This window comes from Macaca nemestrina, chromosome X (assembly GCF_043159975.1).
Source record: "Macaca nemestrina isolate mMacNem1 chromosome X, mMacNem.hap1, whole genome shotgun sequence".
NCBI classification, from domain to species: domain Eukaryota; kingdom Metazoa; phylum Chordata; class Mammalia; order Primates; family Cercopithecidae; genus Macaca; species Macaca nemestrina.
Window position 1 is genome coordinate 1458631 of NC_092145.1, and position 19245 is coordinate 1477875.

The 19245-nt window shown below is 56.3% G+C and overlaps 1 protein-coding gene across 8 annotated transcripts in view; it reads right to left on the minus strand.

The window, feature by feature from the left end:
- The window catches only part of LOC139355300 (inhibitor of nuclear factor kappa B kinase regulatory subunit gamma), a 33992-nt gene that overhangs the window by 4702 nt on the left and 10045 nt on the right, over nt 1-19245 (minus strand). For 2 of the 8 annotated variants that reach the window (XM_071088756.1, XM_071088750.1), the window contains exons 3-10: nt 15121-15332; nt 12834-12952; nt 10944-11096; nt 9699-9795; nt 8522-8665; nt 7785-7927; nt 7506-7567; nt 6437-7165 (exon numbers count right to left, since the gene is read on the minus strand). In XM_071088756.1, coding sequence (XP_070944857.1) covers nt 7023-7165; nt 7506-7567; nt 7785-7927; nt 8522-8665; nt 9699-9795; nt 10944-11096; nt 12834-12952; nt 15121-15332 — 1073 coding nt within the window. In that variant the 3' untranslated portion in view covers nt 6437-7022. Of the gene's footprint in view, nt 1-2791; nt 4112-6436; nt 7166-7505; nt 7568-7784; nt 7928-8521; nt 8666-9698; nt 9796-10943; nt 11097-12833; nt 12953-15120; nt 15333-15473; nt 15569-17544; nt 18995-19245 lie in introns of those variants that run through there. The other 6 variants (XM_071088752.1, XM_071088753.1, XM_071088751.1 and 3 more) reach the window with 6 other exon arrangements.

Below are 19245 nucleotides of genomic sequence, written 5' to 3' on the forward strand. Positions count from 1 at the left end.
GAATGGAAAATCCAATTTGGGGCGTGGTGTAAACTGGAATTGCTTTCGTGGTTTTTCCTTGTGCCTTGGGTCGGGCACTGCTGTAAGAGCATTGCATCCATCCTTTCATCAGTACTCTGCTGCACACGGATGGCATTTCTGCCCTTTTTACAGATGAGGAAACTAAGGTTCAGAGAGATTAAGCAAGAGGCAGAGTGGGGCTTGTCCATAAGACGCCAGAGTCTGTGCTCTTGCGCATACATTATCAGGTCAACGTGATCTATGCATCCGAATTCCAAATAAATAAATAAAAATGCTTATAAGAAGTCCCCCCATGCAGGGCACAGTGGCTCAGGCCTGTAATCCCAACACTTAGGGAAGCACAGGCGGGAGGATTGCTTGAAGCCAGGAGTTTGAGACCAGCCCCAGCAATATGACAATATCTGCATCTCTGCAAAAATGAAAAAAAAAAAAAAAAGGCAAAAAGAAGTCCCCCCAAGTTAGTCGCCATGCTCTCTACCATGGGTTTTCCGTGTTATCTCTATCACATTAATACAGTCATTTCTACCAAGCACCACTTACGGTGACAGGGTAGGGTCTACAAAAATATTGACCGAGAAATCCTGATGGAGCTTCAAGACAAGCTCAGGCCACCAAGAAATGTGTACCGAGTCTGGCTGTGCTGAGCGTCGTTCTAGGGCAGAGGTCCCCAACCCCCTGGCCGGGGACCGATGCGGGTCTGTGGCCTGTTAAGAACTGGGCTGCAGAGCAGGAGGCAAGTGGCGGGCACACGAGTGAAGCTTCATCTGTATGTACAGCCGCTCCCCATTGCTCCCGTGACCGCCTGAGCTCTGCCTCCTGTCAGATCAGCGGCAGCCTTAGATTCTCACAGGAGCGCAAACCCTATTGTGAACTGCGTGTATGAGGGATCTAGGTTGTGTGCTCCTTATGAGCATCTAACTAATGCCTGATGATCTGAAGTGGAACAGTTTCATCCCTGAACCGTCACCCCACCCCCGTCTGTGGAAAATTTGTCTTCCACAAAACCAGTCCCCGGTGCCAAAAAGGTTGGGGACCGCTGTTCCGGGGGATGGTGCCTGACTGAGCTGGAGGAGGCCTCTGCTCTCCCTCTGGTGGAAGGAGAGAGAAAACAAAGCAGAATAAATGAGGCCATTTGGACTGCCAAGCAGGGAGTTAAAACAGCGCAGTGTGATTTAGGATGAGGACTTTAAGGTGAAGAAGGTGATCCACTTAGAACTGTTGAAGATTTAAACTTAGAGCTGAATGAGAAAAAGAAATCGGCCATGCAAAGATGAGGGGACAACAGGTACAAGCGCCGTGTGTTCGAGGAAGGGCCAAAATTGGCCAGCGTGTATGTGGTACGGCCAGCATGTGGTGCGGCTGGGTGCAGCGGGCCAGCAGGAGAGGGACATAACGTGAGTGCCAGTGGCGTGGGGGCTCTGGGAGCCAGGCTGCGGATGGAGTTCAGGTTTCCAGGGCAACTGAAGGGCATGGGAGGGTTTCAGCAAGGGTTTACCAGATGACACCAGCTGCCGTGTGGAGAGTAGATCACAGGGAGCCCACGCTCTCCACTGTGAAAGCAGCAATGAGGTTGCCGTGATAGTCTAGGCAAAAGGTGAAGGGACTCAGGAGTTTGGATCATGAGAGGAAGAGGAATCCACTTTGGCTTAAGCAACTGGGGATAAGGGAAAGGGCAGAGTTGGCAGGGGGTGGGGGCTAAAAGTCCAGTTCTGGCTTCGACGGGCTACTGGGCTCATTTTCATGAAGGAACAGATCAGGACTGGAAGATAGAAATCTGTCATCAGCATCAATGCCTTGAAGATGGACGACGTCACGAAGTGGGGGGCGTCAGAGCAAGGAGAGGAAGAGAATTCAGGACTCAGCTCGGAGACAAAGGAACCAGCAAGGAGCCTGCGAAGCAGCTGCCGGGGCATGGGAGGAGAACCAAGGGGTCTGAGGAGGAGAAAATGATGGTGCTAGGAACTGCAGAACGTCTCGGCAGGCACGCTCCACTCAAACCCCTGCACGAAGACACCCGGCCACCACCTCACGGGGCCTCTGGGAGCCTAAGGCCGCGCCCCTGGGACGCCCCGGCCCCCTTTTGAGTGAGTTCCCGTCTGGAAACGCTCAGGGCTGTCCAAAGCATTTACTGTCTGTTCCGGCCAACACCTGACCTCCCCTTCTTACAGCATTTACTAGCAAGGGCTTAGCCTGTCCCTTTGAGACATCTGTGTAGCACCCACAACCCAGGGTCTTTCCCGAGGCAGCCACTCCTTGGAAATGGAAACCTCAGGAGGCACGGGGCCCGGTCTCCCAGTCTCCACGGGAGGGAAGAATCCCAACCTTGGTAAGCACCGGCAGCTCCCACACACGGCTGGCCTCGTGGCACGGACGCTGGCTGCCCCGTCATCTTTCACCTGAGCCTCCACTCGCCCCCTCCCGACTCCCTCATCCTCCCTTCGCAAGGCCATGCCGCCTCTGCTGGGGCGGGAACGGAGCTCAGCTCTCTCCCCCGTGAGCGGGGGTTTCTGAAGAAAATCTCTTTTCCCAGCTTGAACAAAGGCCCGCTTTTGTGTATCTTTGTGTATCTCCGGTGTTCTTGTCAAAAGAGGAGGACAGGCACAGAGGCCCGCGGGGACAAGGCCACGGGATGACGGAGGTGGAGGCTGGAGAGGCGCCGCCGGGGGCCCCCAGTGCCGGGGAGAGGCCTGGAAGGCCGCTCCCTCATGTCCCTGGCCGGGAGCCCACCCTGGGGACACCACCGCTAGCTCAGCCTCCAGGCCTCCGGAACCGGGAGGCCACACGTTTCTGGGGCTTCGGCCTCGCCAAAGTCTGTGGTGCTTGGTCACGGCAGCCCCAGGAGACACGGTAAGCCCCCGCCCGTGCCTTGCTGGGTGGCCGTGTCAACAGCGAGCTCTTCCCTGCCACTGGCACAGAAGAAAACCAAGCTGCGTTAACACCCGAGCGACTGTGTGGGAAGACGTATTCTGTGTGTATCAAAGGAATGCGTGCAAATTATAAGCATTTAGGAAATATATTAACATGTAAGGGAAACTTCTCATTACTGGCCACCCAGCTACTCACGTCCCTCCAAATGTTAGCAGGGTGTGCACTCAGAGCTTTTACTTCTCTACTGGGGTCACGCTTTATCCATAAGTTTGGCACCTGGCCTGTTCACACCAACATGCTATAAGGCATGTTGCGTGTGAGATGTTCGAAATGCCAGCTGTGCCGGGCCACGTCGTTACATATGCAGCCTCTTATCTTACCCCGACCTTTGGCAGCTACAAACGATGAAGTGAAGCGCCTCCCCAAAGCCAGAGTCATCGTGAGTGCCCGACTCTCTCTTACGGTTACACACCAGGGCTGAGGACGCTGCCTACGGGCTTGCTCCATCCCAGCAAATGGCCCCCTCGGAAGGGACGGCATTGCAAGGCCTCCGTCCTGCACCTTGCCGGCAGAGCGCTCACCTAGGGCTTCGTCAGTTGCCATTTTCAGATCACTTTTTGCTTGCTGTTGGACTTGGTGGTGTTTTAGTTACCGATGAGGGCGAAACACCTTCTCACTGTGCTTACTGGTCACCCGCACTGCTCTCGTGCGTTGGTTGGCAGGAGGGGGAGCGCGCATAAACACCAGAGAACGCCACAAGCTCCAGGAGGAACGGGGTTCTGGTTTGTGCATCAAGGGGCCGCAGCCAATAGGGCAGGCAGGCTGGTTCCCTCCCAAGAGTGATCCGACCAGTTGTTCTGGAAGCTCAACCTAAGTAAAGCCGAAAAGGAAAACCTTCGAATGCCTTACTTCCGGGCAAATGGTATGGTTTTAAATCCTTGGTGTCTGGTATACGGTCAACCCTACACCGTGCTACCAGAGGAGGAAGGAGGCAGGGCGGTGGGTTCTTCCAGCTCCCAGGCACTGCTGCTGCATTTGCCCTCATCTGTGTGCTCTGGAGGATGTCCCCATACTGGGTGGTGTGGTGGCCCTGAAGAGATACGTGCATATCTCATGGGTGTGACCTTCTTTGGGAAAAGGGTCTTTCCAGATGTAAAGAATGCCGAGATGAGGAGATCATCCTGGATTATCCATGTGGGCCCTACATCCAGTGACTGGTGTCCTTTATGAGACAAAAGGGAAGACACAGACGAAGAGGAAGAGACTGTGTGATGACAGAGGCAGAGACTGGGGTGATGGCTCTATAAGCAACCAGCAGAGGCTGAGACAGAGGCCCGTAAATGACTCTCTTGGCGCCTGCAGAGGAAACCAGCCTTGCAGGATGTGGTGGCAGGCACCTGTAATCCCAGCTACTCGGGAGGCTGAGGCACAAGAATTGCTTGAACCCTGGAGGCGGAAATTGCAGTGAGCTGAGATGGCGCCACTGCACTCCAGCCTGGGTGTCAGAGCAAGACTCTATCAAAAAAAAAAAAAAAAAAAAGAAAGAAAGAAAGAAAAAGAAACGAAACCAGCCTTGCTGACAACTTGACTGCAGACTCTGGCTTCCAACACTGTGAAGGAGTTTCTGTTGTTTTCAGCCCCAAGTGTGCAGTGCTTTGTTACAGCAGCCACAGTCCACTCATACACCCTCCCTCCAAAAAAAAAATGTAAAGTGCTCTTGTAGAAAAATTGCAAGATTAGGAATTAAGTGCAGCACCCGTGAGCAGAGCAGCTGTCTGTGCCTTTCAGTTTCCCAAGTACAACCTGATGGACACCTGGCTTGAAGAAGGGGAAAGATCACTCCCCGCCACACCCCACCCCCAGATGCTGAGAAAGCCCTCAGGCCAGGTTAATTTTTAGAAGGCTTCATACCCCAATTCTAGCCAGCCTCACACTGTCAAATAGCAGGAAGAAGCCCTGTGAGGAAGCCTCGGGGTGGATTCACAACATCCCGTTCCCAACCAGGGCAGCTTGGAGGAGGGCAGGAAGGCAGGCCCGGGTGCTGGGGAGTCAACTTCCAACTTTGTTTCCTTTGCTACAATTGCAGGGTTAATGCCCAGGGCTCTGACATCCTAGGAAATTTCCAGAATCTTGTAAAACAAGTAGAGTCGTCTGTTCTTCATAATTGGGGCCAGTGTAGGAAACGGCATCACAAACTTCTGGAATGTGATGAAACAGCCACCACCGGTCACACTGAGCAGCAACACTCTTGGTGAAGACAAGAGCATGCTTCGGTGTTGGAAAAAGAAAAGTGCTTGTGTGTGAAGCATCCTTCCATCAGACCACGAGGTGGTCATGACGACTCCAAACTCAAAAGTAGTAAAAGGGGAAAAAAATGGATAAATGTGACTACACAAAGAAAAAAAAACTTCGAGGCCGAGAAGCACAGTAGTTTAGCAGGGTGTGGTGGCCCGCGCCTGTGATCCCAGCTACTCGCAAGGCCGAGGCAGGAGGACTGCTGGAGCTCGGGAGATCAAGGCTGCGGTGAGCTCTGATTGTGCCACTACACTCCCGCCTGGGTGACAGACAGAGACCTTGTCTCAAAACAAAAAACAAAGAAACACTAGTAGCAAGGTCAAAGCAGGAAAAGATATCTGCAATTTCTATCACAGGCACAAAGCTAATCCTGCTCATGGACAAAGAGTTTCTAAAAGCTGAGCAACAAAAGACAACAACCCAGTAGACAAATGGATAAAAGATATGAGCAGCCCAGCGGGGCACCGTGGCTCACGCCTGTAATCCTAGCACTTTGGGAGGCCGAGGCAGGCAGATCACCTGAGGTCAGGAGTTTGAGACCAGCCTGGCCAACATGGTGAAACCCTGTCTCTACTAAAAATACAAAAATTGGCCGGGCACAGTGGCTCACACCTGTAATCTTAGCACTTTGGGAGGCCAAGGCAGGTGGATCACCTGAGGTCAGGAATTCGAGACCAGCCTGGCCAATATGGTGAAACCCCGTCTCTACTAAAAATACAGAAATTAGCCGAGCGTGGTGGCAGGCACCTGTAGTCCCAGCTACTAGGGAGGCTGAGGCAGGAGAATCGCTTGAACCCAGGAGGCGGAGGTTGCAGTGAGCTGAGATTGCGCCACTGCACTCCAGTCTGGGTGAGAAGAGCAAAACTCTGTCTCAAAAAAAAAAGGAGAAAAAAAAAAAAAAATATATATATATATATATATATATATGTATATACACACACACACATATATACACATATACATACATATATACATATGATATGAGCAGCCCATTCACAAGCAGAACTAAAAAGCATCCTTAAGTCTCAGAAAAGATGCTGAAGCTCACACTTGACGGAGAACTGCATGGCCTAGCGAATGACAAAAACCCAAACGGGCTTTCCCACCTCCTCCTTGGCAAGGCTAGGGAAATAGGGGGTGGGGAGAGACGGGAGACCAAGCTCCAAGGAGGAAGGGGCTCAGGTACCATCTACCCCATCGCCCATACTCAGTGGTGTCACTTCTCAGAATCTATGCCAAAGATACGCACAACTAATGCACAAGGATTTTTACTACGCCATTATTTATGGTAACAAAAACATTGGAAACAACCCAAATGTCCATCAATAGTGACTGGTTAAATACACATCGGTCTGGCTGCAAAATGGAATAGCATGCAGCCCAAAAGGAGAGCACCCGTGTGCACGGTACGAGGGCAGCACTCCCAGGGCACAGCGGTGGGTGGGTCGGTGTCCGTTGGGAGGAAGAGCTGCCACCCAGCTCTGCCAGGGGAAGCAGTTCTCCCTGAGAGCCCCAGGCCCCCATTCTTGACTTCCCCAGTGCGGGGTGGAGGAAGAGGGAGGGATTAGCCCGAGGCAAGTGGTTCAAGCAGACAGAAGGGAACAAAAAGAGCAGCGAGTCAGGCCTGATCAGGGCCGCATCTACCCTAAAAGAGGCGACCGGTGGACCAAGAGCTGAAGCGTAAGGCGCCGCGGCCAGCTCCTGGGTGGGGGTCCAGGTGGCATCCCAGTTGTGGTCACCCAGCCCTTCATCCTGGGCTAGGCAGGTGGGAGAGGAAAGCGCAGACTGCACGGTCCTGGGCATGTCCTCGGCAGCTAGTGGCCTTGCACTGGCCGGCCCTACTCAATGCACTCCATGACATGTATCTGCAGGGTGTCCATATCAGGGGCCTGATACTGGCACTTGGGACAGCAGAAGTCAGGTGGCTCCTCAGGGGGGCTCCTCCTCTGGCTGGGCAGGGCCAGGGGAGAGGAGAGGTAGGCTGGGAAAAGAGAAGAGTCAGAGGGAAGGGGAGGATGGTAGGCTGGGAAAAGAGAAGAGTCAGAGGGAAGGGGAGGATGGAAGGGGACGGAGACCTGGCAGGACTGTCAATGGCAGGCCTGGTCTCACAGGCCACTCATGTAAAACCAGGAGCCGCCGATACCACGGCACGCCTCCCTTAGCCTCGGGGAAGGGGGTGGGCTACCGATGGGGTGGCCTATACGAGCTCCCGCCGTCAAGTCTCCGGAGAGCGACAGGAAGGTTGAACTGTGACCTCCCGCGGCGCAGCACCTGCCCTCCCCACCCACCTCCTCCCACAGGCCCAGTGCTCACTCACTCACCGGGGGCGGGGGGCAAGGGGGCCTGGGAGACCTCAACATGCCGCTTCCTCATGTCCTCGATCCTTTGAAAACAGAAACCGTCCAGTCAAGGCACGCGTTTCTGTAAAGCTCCTTGGCTGGACTAGTGTCAAAGAAGCTCTTGGAAGCTCAGGTGAGAGGAGAGGGACCACAGTGAGCCCTAACCCAGAACACCAGGAGCCATCCGTCTCCTGCGGTCACCACTGGCGACCCCCCAGTGTCGCACCCACTGCTTACACGGGCACGTTCTCAGAGGCCCACCTGGCCGACTCCTGACAGCTGGCCTTCAGTTTGCTGTACTCCCTCTGCAGCTGCTCCAGCTGCTCCTGCAAGAGCTCCTTCTTCTCGGCCAGCTTCTCCCGAGCCTGCCTCTCAGCCTGGAAGTCCGCCTTGTAGATGTCCGCCTGGCAAATCCAACAGAAAGGGATGTGCCCGCCACAAGCCAGCCACCCACCAGGCACTGTGCCGCGCACCATAGGAACAAAGCAGAGCCCACTGCTGCCCTCCCAGAGCCCCCAGCGGCGCAGAGGAAACAGACACGCCGGCGAGTAACGCCAAGCTCACCGAGAGGTCTAAGGAGCAGCACAAGTGGTTCAGAAGCTTACGAAAGGCCACTACAAAATGATGCCAAAGAGGCCAGGCACGGTGGCTCACGCCTGTAATCCCAGAACTTTGGAAGGCTGAGGTGGGCAGATCACCTGAGGCCAGAAGTTCGAGACCAGCCGGGCCAACACGGTGAAACCCTGTCTCTACTAAAAATACAAAAATTAGACGGGCGTGGTGGCAGGCGCCTGTAAGCCCAGCTACTCAGGAGGCTGAGGCAAGAGAATCGTTTGAACCCGGGAGGCAGAGGTTGCAGTGAGCCAAGATCGTGCCACTGCACTCCAGCCCGGACAACAAGAGCAAAACTCCGTCTCAAAAAGCAAAAAAAAAAAAGAGACGCCAAAGAGGCACTCCAGGTCCCAGTGCCAGGGTGGGCCAGAGAGGAGGGCCCTCACCTGGGCCTTCAGCACCGGAACGGTCTCCATCACAATCTTGTGCTGCTCGGCCTCCTCCTTCAGCTTATCGATCACCTCCTGTTTGGCCACCAGGGCCTCCTCGGCCTGCTGGAGCTGCTGCTTGAGATCTTCCAGCTGCATTCCCTAAAGACGGGCAAGGGGAGCTGACGGAGCCTCGTCGGCCCGGGGCGAGGCTGGCTGAGAAGAACTGAGAAGGACGAAAGAGTGGCCGTGGTTGACCAAGCTGGGTGATGCCAGCCCCTGATTTGAGGGCCCATTGCAGGATCTCAGCGTGCACAGGGAGAAGACTGCGTCCTGTCACGGCCCAAAACGACAGAGGAGGAGATGCTGAGGTTTTTTTCAGGACTGAAGAGGCCGCTGAGGTCATCTGGCACAACCTTCCAGCCAGGCCGACATTCCCTTCCCAGAACCCCCAGCTGCACAGCCTTCCTCCCACCCTTCATAGGACACAGGCCACACCCACTCACAGCGAGCCGGTCCTGTGCCCGCCACGTGCACAGCTAAGCTGAGAGTCCTCAGTCCTTCCACTCTGCCACCTGGTCAGAGGTGCACTCCTCCCACACAGGCATCCCCAGCTCCCTGAGACACACGCAGACACACCCCACCAACGCTTCCCTCCAGAAATTAAGTGGCCAGTTTTGTAGCTAACTCTTCCCCACGTGACCTGGCTTCAGGCTTTGTCCTTATAAATCTCCTCTGGGTACACTTACGATTGATGGTGTCCTGCTAAAACGTGATCGCTAGCAAACTGCACCCAGCTTAGGTCTGATGAGGACAAACTAGGAAAAGGCTCCCAACCAACACTGGGGTGGAAATGTTGCCGGGCTTACCTTGGCTTGGGGGAAGCTGAGCCAGGTGCCTAGATGGCGATGGCTGGCAAGAGGGAATGTCCATGGAGACAAGATATCCCCAGCCCCACAGAGGGAGCATCCCAAGGCTCTGGTCCAGCCCCCTATTATGGTGGCCTGCTCACACTCCTGAGAGCCACATCCCGGGGTTGCCATCTCCCCACAGCTTCCCTGAGCTGTCACAGCTGCAGCCTGATAAAGGTCTAAGGCAAGTCAAGCGTCCCTCCCAGAAGCCCATTCTCAAGGTTCAGGGAAGCGGGGAGAGGAAGAGACAAGGCCAGCCCTAGAGCCCCGGCAGCCGCACTTACTCGCTTCCGCTCGCTGCCCACCAGGCTGCTCTTGATGTGGTTGTCGTATTCTTGGAAGAGCTGGTGATAGGCCACCTGCAACTGGGCCAGCTTCCGCCTGAGGAAAAGGAGCTTTTGCTGGAGAAACCACCTCATCCCAGTCCAGTCACAGTTCCTGCCTGCTTCCAACTCTACCCGCTCCCTTCCCTCCCTCGCATCACAGGCCTGGAATGGGGTCTTCCAAGGCTGTGTGAGGACTCCTGAGGCTGTCAGCTCTAAAGCAGAGCGCTGGACTGGTCACCAGGCAGTTAATGTCGTTTTCCTAAAAGCTAGTATTTTAAAATGTTTATAATAAAATCGCGGCCAGATGCGGTGGCTCACACCCGTAATCCCAACGTTTTGAGAAGCCAAGGCGGGAGGATCGCTTGAGCTCAGGAGTTCAAGACCAGCCTGGGCAACATGGGAAAACATTACCTCTACCAAAAATACAAAAATTAGCCAGGTGTGCTGGCCTGTGCCTATAGTCCCGGCTAGTTGGGAGGATCGCTTGAGCCCAAGAGGCAGAAGGTACAGTAAGCTGAGATAATGTGACTGCACTCCAGCCTGAACGATAGAGCAAGACCCTGTCTTGAAAATAACAATAGTAATAGTAATAATAATAATTAATAGTAATAATACAATGGAACTACCCTGCACTCTTCAAAACTGTGAACTTCACAAACAGCTCAGAAAGGCAGGGGAACTGTTCTAAAGGAGACTCAAAAGGCACGCCAAGGACAGGAACCTGAGGTCCCAGATTGGATGCCGGTAGAAGGGAGGCTTGAGGTATTTTTGTTGTCTTTCTGTTGCCCAGGCTGGTCTTGAACTCCTGGGCTTAAGCCATCCACCCACCTTGGCCTCCCAAAGTGTTTGGGATTACAGGCGTGAGCCACGGCACCCAGCCTAGATGGGGTTTTAAAGGACAAGTCCCCTGATGACCTAGTGGCTAGGAAAAAAAACTACAAAAAAGGCCACGTGTGGACAGGCAGTGAGACGTGGTCTGGATAGCAGAGGGCATGATTGTGTCAAAGACAAACCGGGTGTCATCATAGTCGCCTCTACTGTTAGCAAGGCTAAGGGACAGAATGGGCCCGCAGCCACAGACAGAATCTGAAGGACTCCTCAGAAGGCAGAAAGAACCATGGACCCAACACTTCTCGGCCTTTTGGCTAAGATCAAGTGTAGAACCACAGACCCCGTGGTGCGGCCCCGCCCCGGCTGACTCACTTCTCCTCCGAGGCAGCCTGGCGCTCCATGCGGAGTGCGGCCTCCACGCTCTGGCCCTGCATGCGCAGCTGGTCCACCTGCACGCTGTGCTGCTGCTGCAGTGCCTCACGCTCACTCTCCAGCTGCCGCGCCTGCTCGCTGGCCGCCCGGGCCCTGGCACAGGGAAAGAGCAGACTCAGGGAGGACAAACGGGGAGAGGAGGGGCTATGCGCAGGGCATGGGCGGGGGGGTGGGGGTCGGCTCTGAACACTCTGTGACCGTGAGCTGAAGCCAGGCAGCAGGGTGGAGGCACCGTCACCAGACACAAGGACAACTGCAGGGGGCCAGGTGGGAGCAGCAGGTGAGGAGCTTTGCTTGAGACGTGTTTGCTTCAATGTAGGGGCCCAGCAGGTGACCAAGTACAGGGTCAAGATGCCAAGGAGACCTGGAAGCCAGGGGAAGGGGGTGGTCCGAGAAAAGGATGGGGTCACCTGCATCCCGCAGTGCTGGGGCCAGATGAGAGGAGCCCTTGGAACTGCCTGTGGAGTTCCAATGGGGGGTTGCTGGGGGCTCCAGCAAAAGAAGTCTCAGTGGAGGGGTCAGGAGAGACTGTTGTTCCAAAAGTGAGAGACTGCCCACCTGGGCGTGCAAGCACTGAGCTCAACGCCGACTAGGACTCGGCCCCATCCCTGGTGCTGCCCAGAGCTCTGCTGGAGTCCCAGACCACCTGCTCGGATGCTCAGTTCCCACACCTGCCCCCCTACAGCTCCCTTAACCTCCAGTTTCCAGGGTCTGGCCTCAGCCCACCACACAGCCTCACTGCAGGGATGATGGTGGGTGCTTCTGTGCAGGTCCTGGGTGCCCTCTGGCCACAGGCAGACACGGCCCTTCTCTAGTCACCCCAACTCTGCTTCTTGGCTCTCCCCTCCACGCCTGCCCGCATGCTGCCCCCACACCCTGCACGGGCTCCCTCTGCCCATCAGAGCCTGGGTCGAGCTCCCCTCCCCTCTGCCCTGCCGGCTGCCCCAAGTACACCCTGACCGCCTACTGTGCTGGGGTGGCCGGGGCCCCCCTGGCAGCTGATCCATCTGTCTGGAGGGCAGAAGCAGGGCCGAATGAGAACCACAGAAACCTCCCTGCCCTTTGACCCAATGGTCCCACTCACAAGAACCAAGACCCCTTTGCAAAAGAGAGTAACCAGCAGGCCTGAGGCCACTGGTTGGCAAGGTTGGCCCTTGGCTGGTAAAGTTCCCTTGACACAGTGACACTTTCCCTAGTGGTCAGGGCGGTCCCTGCACCTGCGCCATTTGTAGGAACAACGTGGTTGCCATGAGCACCCACTCTGTTGCTGGGAGTCGGAGATTTAGGTACCTGCCTGGCAGAGGGCGCTCACAGGACCTGTCCCCGGTAAACACCCAGGGCGCCAAGTGTCTAGTGGGCATCTCTGGGCAGGAACATGGCCCGTGTGGGAGGCGCGTCTCACTGTGCCGCTCGCAGGGCGGTGGGAGGCTGGGACAGGGCTTTTCCAACTCCCCCCGCGGCTCCTGCCCTGGCGGCTCCTGCCCTGTGCCCTTTTCCAAAACTGTCATCTACCTCAGCCACGCGGGCAACCGTGCACCGGTCCCAGAAGTCCTTCCAGAGAACTAGACACCGTGGGTGTGGGCTCAGGGCCCCCAAAATGCCTCCTAAGGAAATAATCCAAACTCCATCAAAGGGTCACAGAGTGCGGAGAGCTGGCTGGGACCCAGGTCCCGGATGCCTGGCCCAGACCTCTCCTGACACCTGCCCCAACGTGTTTACGCAGCCTGCCCCGGTCTAGCCTCATCAAGGAGCAGCCTGGAAGCCCCTAAACCCACCTCATGCTTTTGGAAACCCTGGAAGGGGTCTCCGGAGCTGGCTCCCACGACTCACCGACCCTCCAGAGTCTGGCATTCCTTAGTGGCAGCCTCCAGGCGACTCTGGCTCTCCTGCAGCTCCCCGAGCAAGGATGTCACCTGGGCTTTCACAGAGGCCTTGTCCTCAGCCATCTGCTGCAGGAGAAAAAGCCACTTCCTGTCAGCACTGCCTTCTCCCCAGCGGCCCACTCCTGCCATCCACAAGCCCCGGGGCAACCCGCAAGAGGCTGAGGCCTGCGCACCATGAGGCCTTTTTTCCTGCCCTCGGCACCCCCAAACCTGGGTGCCCTGGGGCCTCATGAGCCCAAGGGCCACCCAACCCTCCCCAGCTGCCCACCTTAACCCTCCGCCACAGGGTGAGACACACAGATGGGGCCAAAAGAGATCCCCAAAGAGACGAAGGAGCACAAAGCTGCCTTGAGGTTGTCAACGGCTTAGTCACTGCCCCGGCAAGCAGGCCTTGAGGGCTGAACCCGGTGGCCTTGCGGCTGCAGCCCCAGCAGGGGATCTCTCTCAGCCTCTCTGAGACTTGGGGCAAAAGGAGGTCAGGCACGAACAGGGCAAAGTAAACACAGGCCCCAGTCCACACCCGGGGCCGCTAGGATGGGAGAGTTTTTGCAAATCAAAGAGTGGACACTGAATTTTGTTAAACACTGGGAACTGCAGAACGTCTCGGCAGGCACGCTCCACTCAAACCCCTGCACGAAGACACCCGGCCACCACCTCACGGGGCCTCTGGGAGCCTAAGGCCGCGCCCCTGGGACGCCCCGGCCCCCTTTTGAGTGAGTTCCCGTCTGGAAACGCTCAGGGCTGTCCAAAGCATTTACTGTCTGTTCCGGCCAACACCTGACCTCCCCTTCTTACAGCATTTACTAGCAAGGGCTTAGCCTGTCCCTTTGAGACATCTGTGTAGCACCCACAACCCAGGGTCTTTCCCGAGGCAGCCACTCCTTGGAAATGGAAACCTCAGGAGGCACGGGGCCCGGTCTCCCAGTCTCCACGGGAGGGAAGAATCCCAACCTTGGTAAGCACCGGCAGCTCCCACACACGGCTGGCCTCGTGGCACGGACGCTGGCTGCCCCGTCATCTTTCACCTGAGCCTCCACTCGCCCCCTCCCGACTCCCTCATCCTCCCTTCGCAAGGCCATGCCGCCTCTGCTGGGGCGGGAACGGAGCTCAGCTCTCTCCCCCGTGAGCGGGGGAGATTTCTGAAGAAAATCTCTTTTCCCAGCTTCAACAAAGGCCCGCTTTTGTGTATCTTTGTGTATCTCCGGTGTTCTTGTCAAAAGAGGAGGACAGGCACAGAGGCCCGCGGGGACAAGGCCACGGGATGACGGAGGCGGAGGCTGGAGAGGCGCCGCCGGGGGCCCCCAGCGCCGGGGAGAGGCCTGGAAGGCCGCTCCCTCATGTCCCTGGCCGGGAGCCCACCCTGGGGACACCACCGCTAGCTCAGCCTCCAGGCCTCCGGAACCGGGAGGCCATATGTTTCTGGGGCTTCGGCCTCGCCGAAGTCTGTGGTGCTTGGTCACGGCAGCTGTAGAAAACTCATCCACTTCCCACACAGGAAATCAACACCTTAAGCCAGGCGCTCCAAGCCCTGAGTGGAGTGGCGTGCACAGCCCACCATCCACGCCTTTTCCCAGGGGAGCGGAACCTGGCTGTGGCAAGTGCCAGGTACCCGCCAGCAAGTTTCCTCTCCACCACTTCTCCCCACCTTGCCCCTCAAAGGCAGCACAGCCCCTTCCTGACTAACATCGCCAGGATCCTGCAATCAGCCAAGCCCACACACAAAGGCCCTGAAACCAGGGGGTCTGTGCTAACCACACGATTTATGGGGGAGCCCTGGGCCACACAGCTGGACCTCTGGTGGCTGTAGCCCGAGTGACCAGGGTTGGCCACACAGGCGCTCCACGCCTACACAGCCCACCCCCCATGGAAACCCTGGCCGCCACGGCTGGGGTGAGCTTCCCTAGTTATGACTCCGTGCATGCTGTCCCACACTGTTGCTGAGAGAAACAGGTGCTGTCGGCACAACACCTGTTGTGCCCTGGGCGAGGAGCCACTGAAGCTCACGCCTGGTCTGTCCTGGAGCCTGTCCTGTGCACCCTGAGCCTTCGCTCACCGTGACCTGTGTCCTTTCCTTGTAATAAACCGGAACTCAGAGTGTGACGGCTTTTCTGAGTTCTGAGCCCTCCCAGCACAGCACTGAGCCCCAGGGTGCTTTGGGAGACCCCGACCAAGAGTTCCCTCGTGGAACACTGGCGTCACCATGGGTTTTCAGAACCTGGCCCTGCCCCGGCTACCTGCTGGCATCTCTTCAGGTGCTCTACCTCCCGCAGAGCCTGCTCTTTCTGCCTCTTCAGGTCGAGCTTCTCCAGGCTGAGTCTCTCCACCAGTTTCCTGGCCTCTTGGAATTTGCACATGAGGAACTCCTTCTCCTCCCTCTGGCTGGCTTGGAAATGCAGAAGCTCCTCGCAGCGCTCTCGCAGCATCTGGTTGCTCTGCCGGATGGCATCTGGTGGCAGAGGGGATAGTGGAGGGGAGCTGGGCAGCCCGGCCTGCTGGGCCCTGCCTGGGCCCACATGGGCCTGAGGCTCAGGAAGTCAGAGGCCAGAAGTGGGGCCACCCATCCTGGTGCCCCTCCCCCCCATAATACCAATGCAGCTTCTCTCAGGGGTGGATGGCGTCTCAACACTCCCTTTTGTTTCTTTAAACACTTCCAAAATCCATTACACAAATGCCCCTCACTTTCTACAAGAAAACAATACCAAACACATCAGCTTCACTTAATAGCATGTGTCGGCCAGGCACAGTGGTTCATGCCTGTAATCCCAGCACTTTGGGAGGCTGAGGTGGGTGGATCACCTGAGGTCAGGAGCTACCTGAGACCAGCTTGACCAACATGGTGAAACCTCGTCTGTAATAAAAATACAAAATTTAGCTGGGCGTGGTGGCGCACACCTGTAATCCCAGCTACTTGGGAGGCTAAGGCAGGAGAATCACTTGAACCTGGGAGGTGGAGGTTGCAGTGAGCCGAGATCACACCATTGCACTCCAGCCTGGGGAACAGAGTGAAACTATCTCAATTAAAAAAAAAAAAAAGTGTCAAATGCCACTTTTTTGAATTTTTACTTTTGTAGAGGCAAGATCTTGCTATGTTGTCCAGGCTGGTCTCACATTCTTGGTCTCAAGTGATCCTCCCACCTCGGCCTCCCAACGTGCTGGGATTATAGGCATGAGCCACTGTGCCTGGCCTTATGCCACTTTCTTTGTAAGTGACTCGAATTCATTTGTATTCTGGTCAGTCTGAGGTGTGCCTGCCCTCAGATGCTCGGTAGTGGTCCTTCCTGGCCTACATCTCTGCTGTCTTCTGGATCAGGGGGTCCTAATACGCCTGCAGACTCCCAGGGTCAGCCTCCCAGGCAAACGTCACTGCAGCATTGATGGCTGCAGCCTGAGAGGCCCAGAAGTCTTGCACCAGGCAAGTTAGTGGTGTCTCTGAGACTCAAAGTCCTCATCTGCATAGTGAACAGAGACAACAACATTCATCGTACAAGACAAGGAGGGTTAAACGAGAAAGCAGAAAACAAACAGGAAAAACCGCTGGTCCTCCCCTCACCAGAGCATATGCCATTGCCAGGCAGTCAGCAGAGGCCACAGGAAGGAGAGCCCCACACCCAGGAGACACCCCAAGCAGTGAAGGAGCCATCTGAGGTGACAAAACTGATAAGTGATATGCCAAGGTTCTAGCAACTTTATAGCAACTACAGAGCTGGATAAAATGGGGAAGGCAGTAGCTACCCCGTGATCAAAACCCTCAACCAACTAACTGTTGCTTGCTGATGAGCACAACATCCAACCCCCATTAGAATCCCACTGGCTCTGCCCAAAGCTCAGCTCATCTGCAACTTGTCTTTTTTTTTGAGACAGAGTCTCACTCTGTCGCCCAGGCTGGAGTGCAGTGGTGCGATCTCGGCTGACTGCGACCTCCACCTCCCAGATTCAAGCAATTCTCCCTGCCTCAGCCTCCCAAGTAGCTGGGATTACAGGTGTCTGCCACCACATCCGGCTAATTTTTGTAGTAGAGATGGGGTTTCACCATGTTGGCCAAACTGGTCTCAAACTCCTGAGCTCAGGTGATACCCCCGCCTCGGCCTCCCAAAGTGCTGGGATTACAGGCATGAGCCACTGCACCTGGCTGGCAACTTGTCTTTTAAAAAATGTTTTGAACTGAGGTAAAATTCACATGACATCAAATTCACCTTTTTAACTAATTCAGCAGTTTTCAGCATGTCCATCAGGTTGCGCAACCATCCGCACTATCTAATTCCAGAACAGTTCCGGGACCCCATTAGCAGTCACTCCCCAGGCCCCTCCTCATCTGCATCTGCCTCTGCAGATTGGCCTCTTCTGGACATGTCTCATAAGTGGAGTCACACACTAGAGACATGCAATTTCTTCTGTGAATCTCCCCCTAAACATTCTAAATACAGCTTCCTCCATAAACATAAGCATGTACATCTTGCGGGACAGACATCTTTTGGGCCCTTGGGGGCTTGGCCCAGGGCCTGACACAAGTTTCACTTGCCACCCACAAAGCTCAGGTCAGGCAGAGCAAGGGGAGTCAATACAGCCTTGAGGCCTCCCTGTGCCCCTGAAGCCCGGGGGAAGCTGCTGCGCTGAACACACAGCCTGGAAGGGAAGCACGGCTGGCCTGCAACACTCACCCTCAAGTCCCCCTCAACAGAGCACTCTCCTGGGGATGAGCAGAGGCCCTCAGTCTAGCTGTCACCTCTCTGTGCACCAGTGCTCTGAAGATCTCAATACAGTGGGTCTCACCAGGGACAACTGTATCCGCCCAGGGGTCATTCTGCAATAAATATCTGGGGATATTGTTAGCTGACACAACAGGACAGGTGCTACTGGCATCTAGCAGGTACAGGCCAGGGACTCTGCTCCACAACCCACAATGCACAAGAGAATTCTCCAGCTCCAGGTGCCGATAGCACTGAGGTGGGGGACCCTGTCCTGGGGCAGGCAGGTTGTGTTGGGTCTCCGTGCTCCAGCAGGGCCTCTTCAATTCAGCTTCGCTGTCGAGCAGACCAAGCAGCCCCTTGACAGCAAGCTGACTGCACTGACCCCTTCCTCCATGGAAGGAAAGGTGATTTGCCGTGACAGGAAGAGGAGACACATCCAGGCATGGGTCTTGTCCCTTCCCACAGGGTGTTAGCCAGAGCCACTCTCTGAAGCCTACAGAGTATGTGACTTGTCAGCACAGAGCCCCACATAACATCTTGGACCACAGTCCAGCAAACAAGGCAGGGGAGTGGGCCCATGATAGCGGCCTCTACTAGTCACAGCACATGCCACCTCGCCCAGGAGCTGCCAGCCAGCCAGGACACGGAGAGCCAACTGAAGACACAACTGAGGTGCCAGCTCAGGGATGACTCCCGCAAGGAAGGGGTGTTGTCCTCCACGATGGGGTGGACACTTTGGCCTGAGTCCCCAGCAGGAACCAAAGGGTGAAGCAAAAGGGGCTACAGGCCGCACCACACACAATGAGCCACGTGGGGAGTCTGTGCCGCCCCTCCCTGCAGCTCTGGGACCGGCGGTTTAGAAGGCCGCCGCAGCAGAAAGGCAAGAGTGTATGGTGGGGAGCCACCTGGCACCCCTGGGCTAACCCAGGGCAATGCAGAGCAATGGTGGGGAGAGGAGGCGAGGGGGAAGAATGGCAGGGGCTGGGGGTGCCATCACGCCCGGGCGCGGGCAGGAGCGTGCAGCTGAGCCCTGAACCCACGACGACCTGGAGCTGAGCAGCACCGAGGGTGAGGGGCGCCCAGATGGCAGCCTAGGAGAGAACTCCCCAGTCCCAGCCGCTGAATGTGGGAAGTCAGCCTTCACCTCCGCTGAGGTGTGCGCAGGGACTGCCCCAGAGGAATGTTGCCTGTGGGGGCCGCACACCTTCCTTCCCAAGACAGACCACGCCCCTCTACCAGGGCATGCCCCGCCCATTTCCAGGACAGGCCCCACCCCCTCTCTGGGCAGACCACGCCTCTTCCCAGGGCCGACTCTGCCGTGTCCCAGGATGGACAGTACTTCACGAGTGCTCAGTGCAGGGACACAGAGGCCTGGACATGTTGGTCCAACCTGGAAGGTTCATTCCAGCTCCAGAGCTCCCTGTAAGGTCCAACAAGGCTGTCCTGGAGCCTACCCGGCAGCGTGCTTCTCCCTCTGCCCACCCCGGCTTCTTCCACTGTCCCTCCTTTCCCTTCCCAGTACTGGTCCTGAAAGCACTCTAAACTTCCTCCCTGCTAATCTGCATCTCAGAGTCTACTTCCTGAAACCAAGAGGGAAGGCAGCACATCCCCACCCCAGGCCCAGGAAACACAGAGGTGCAGGTGGGGAGAAGATGCCTTCCCCTCAGCAGG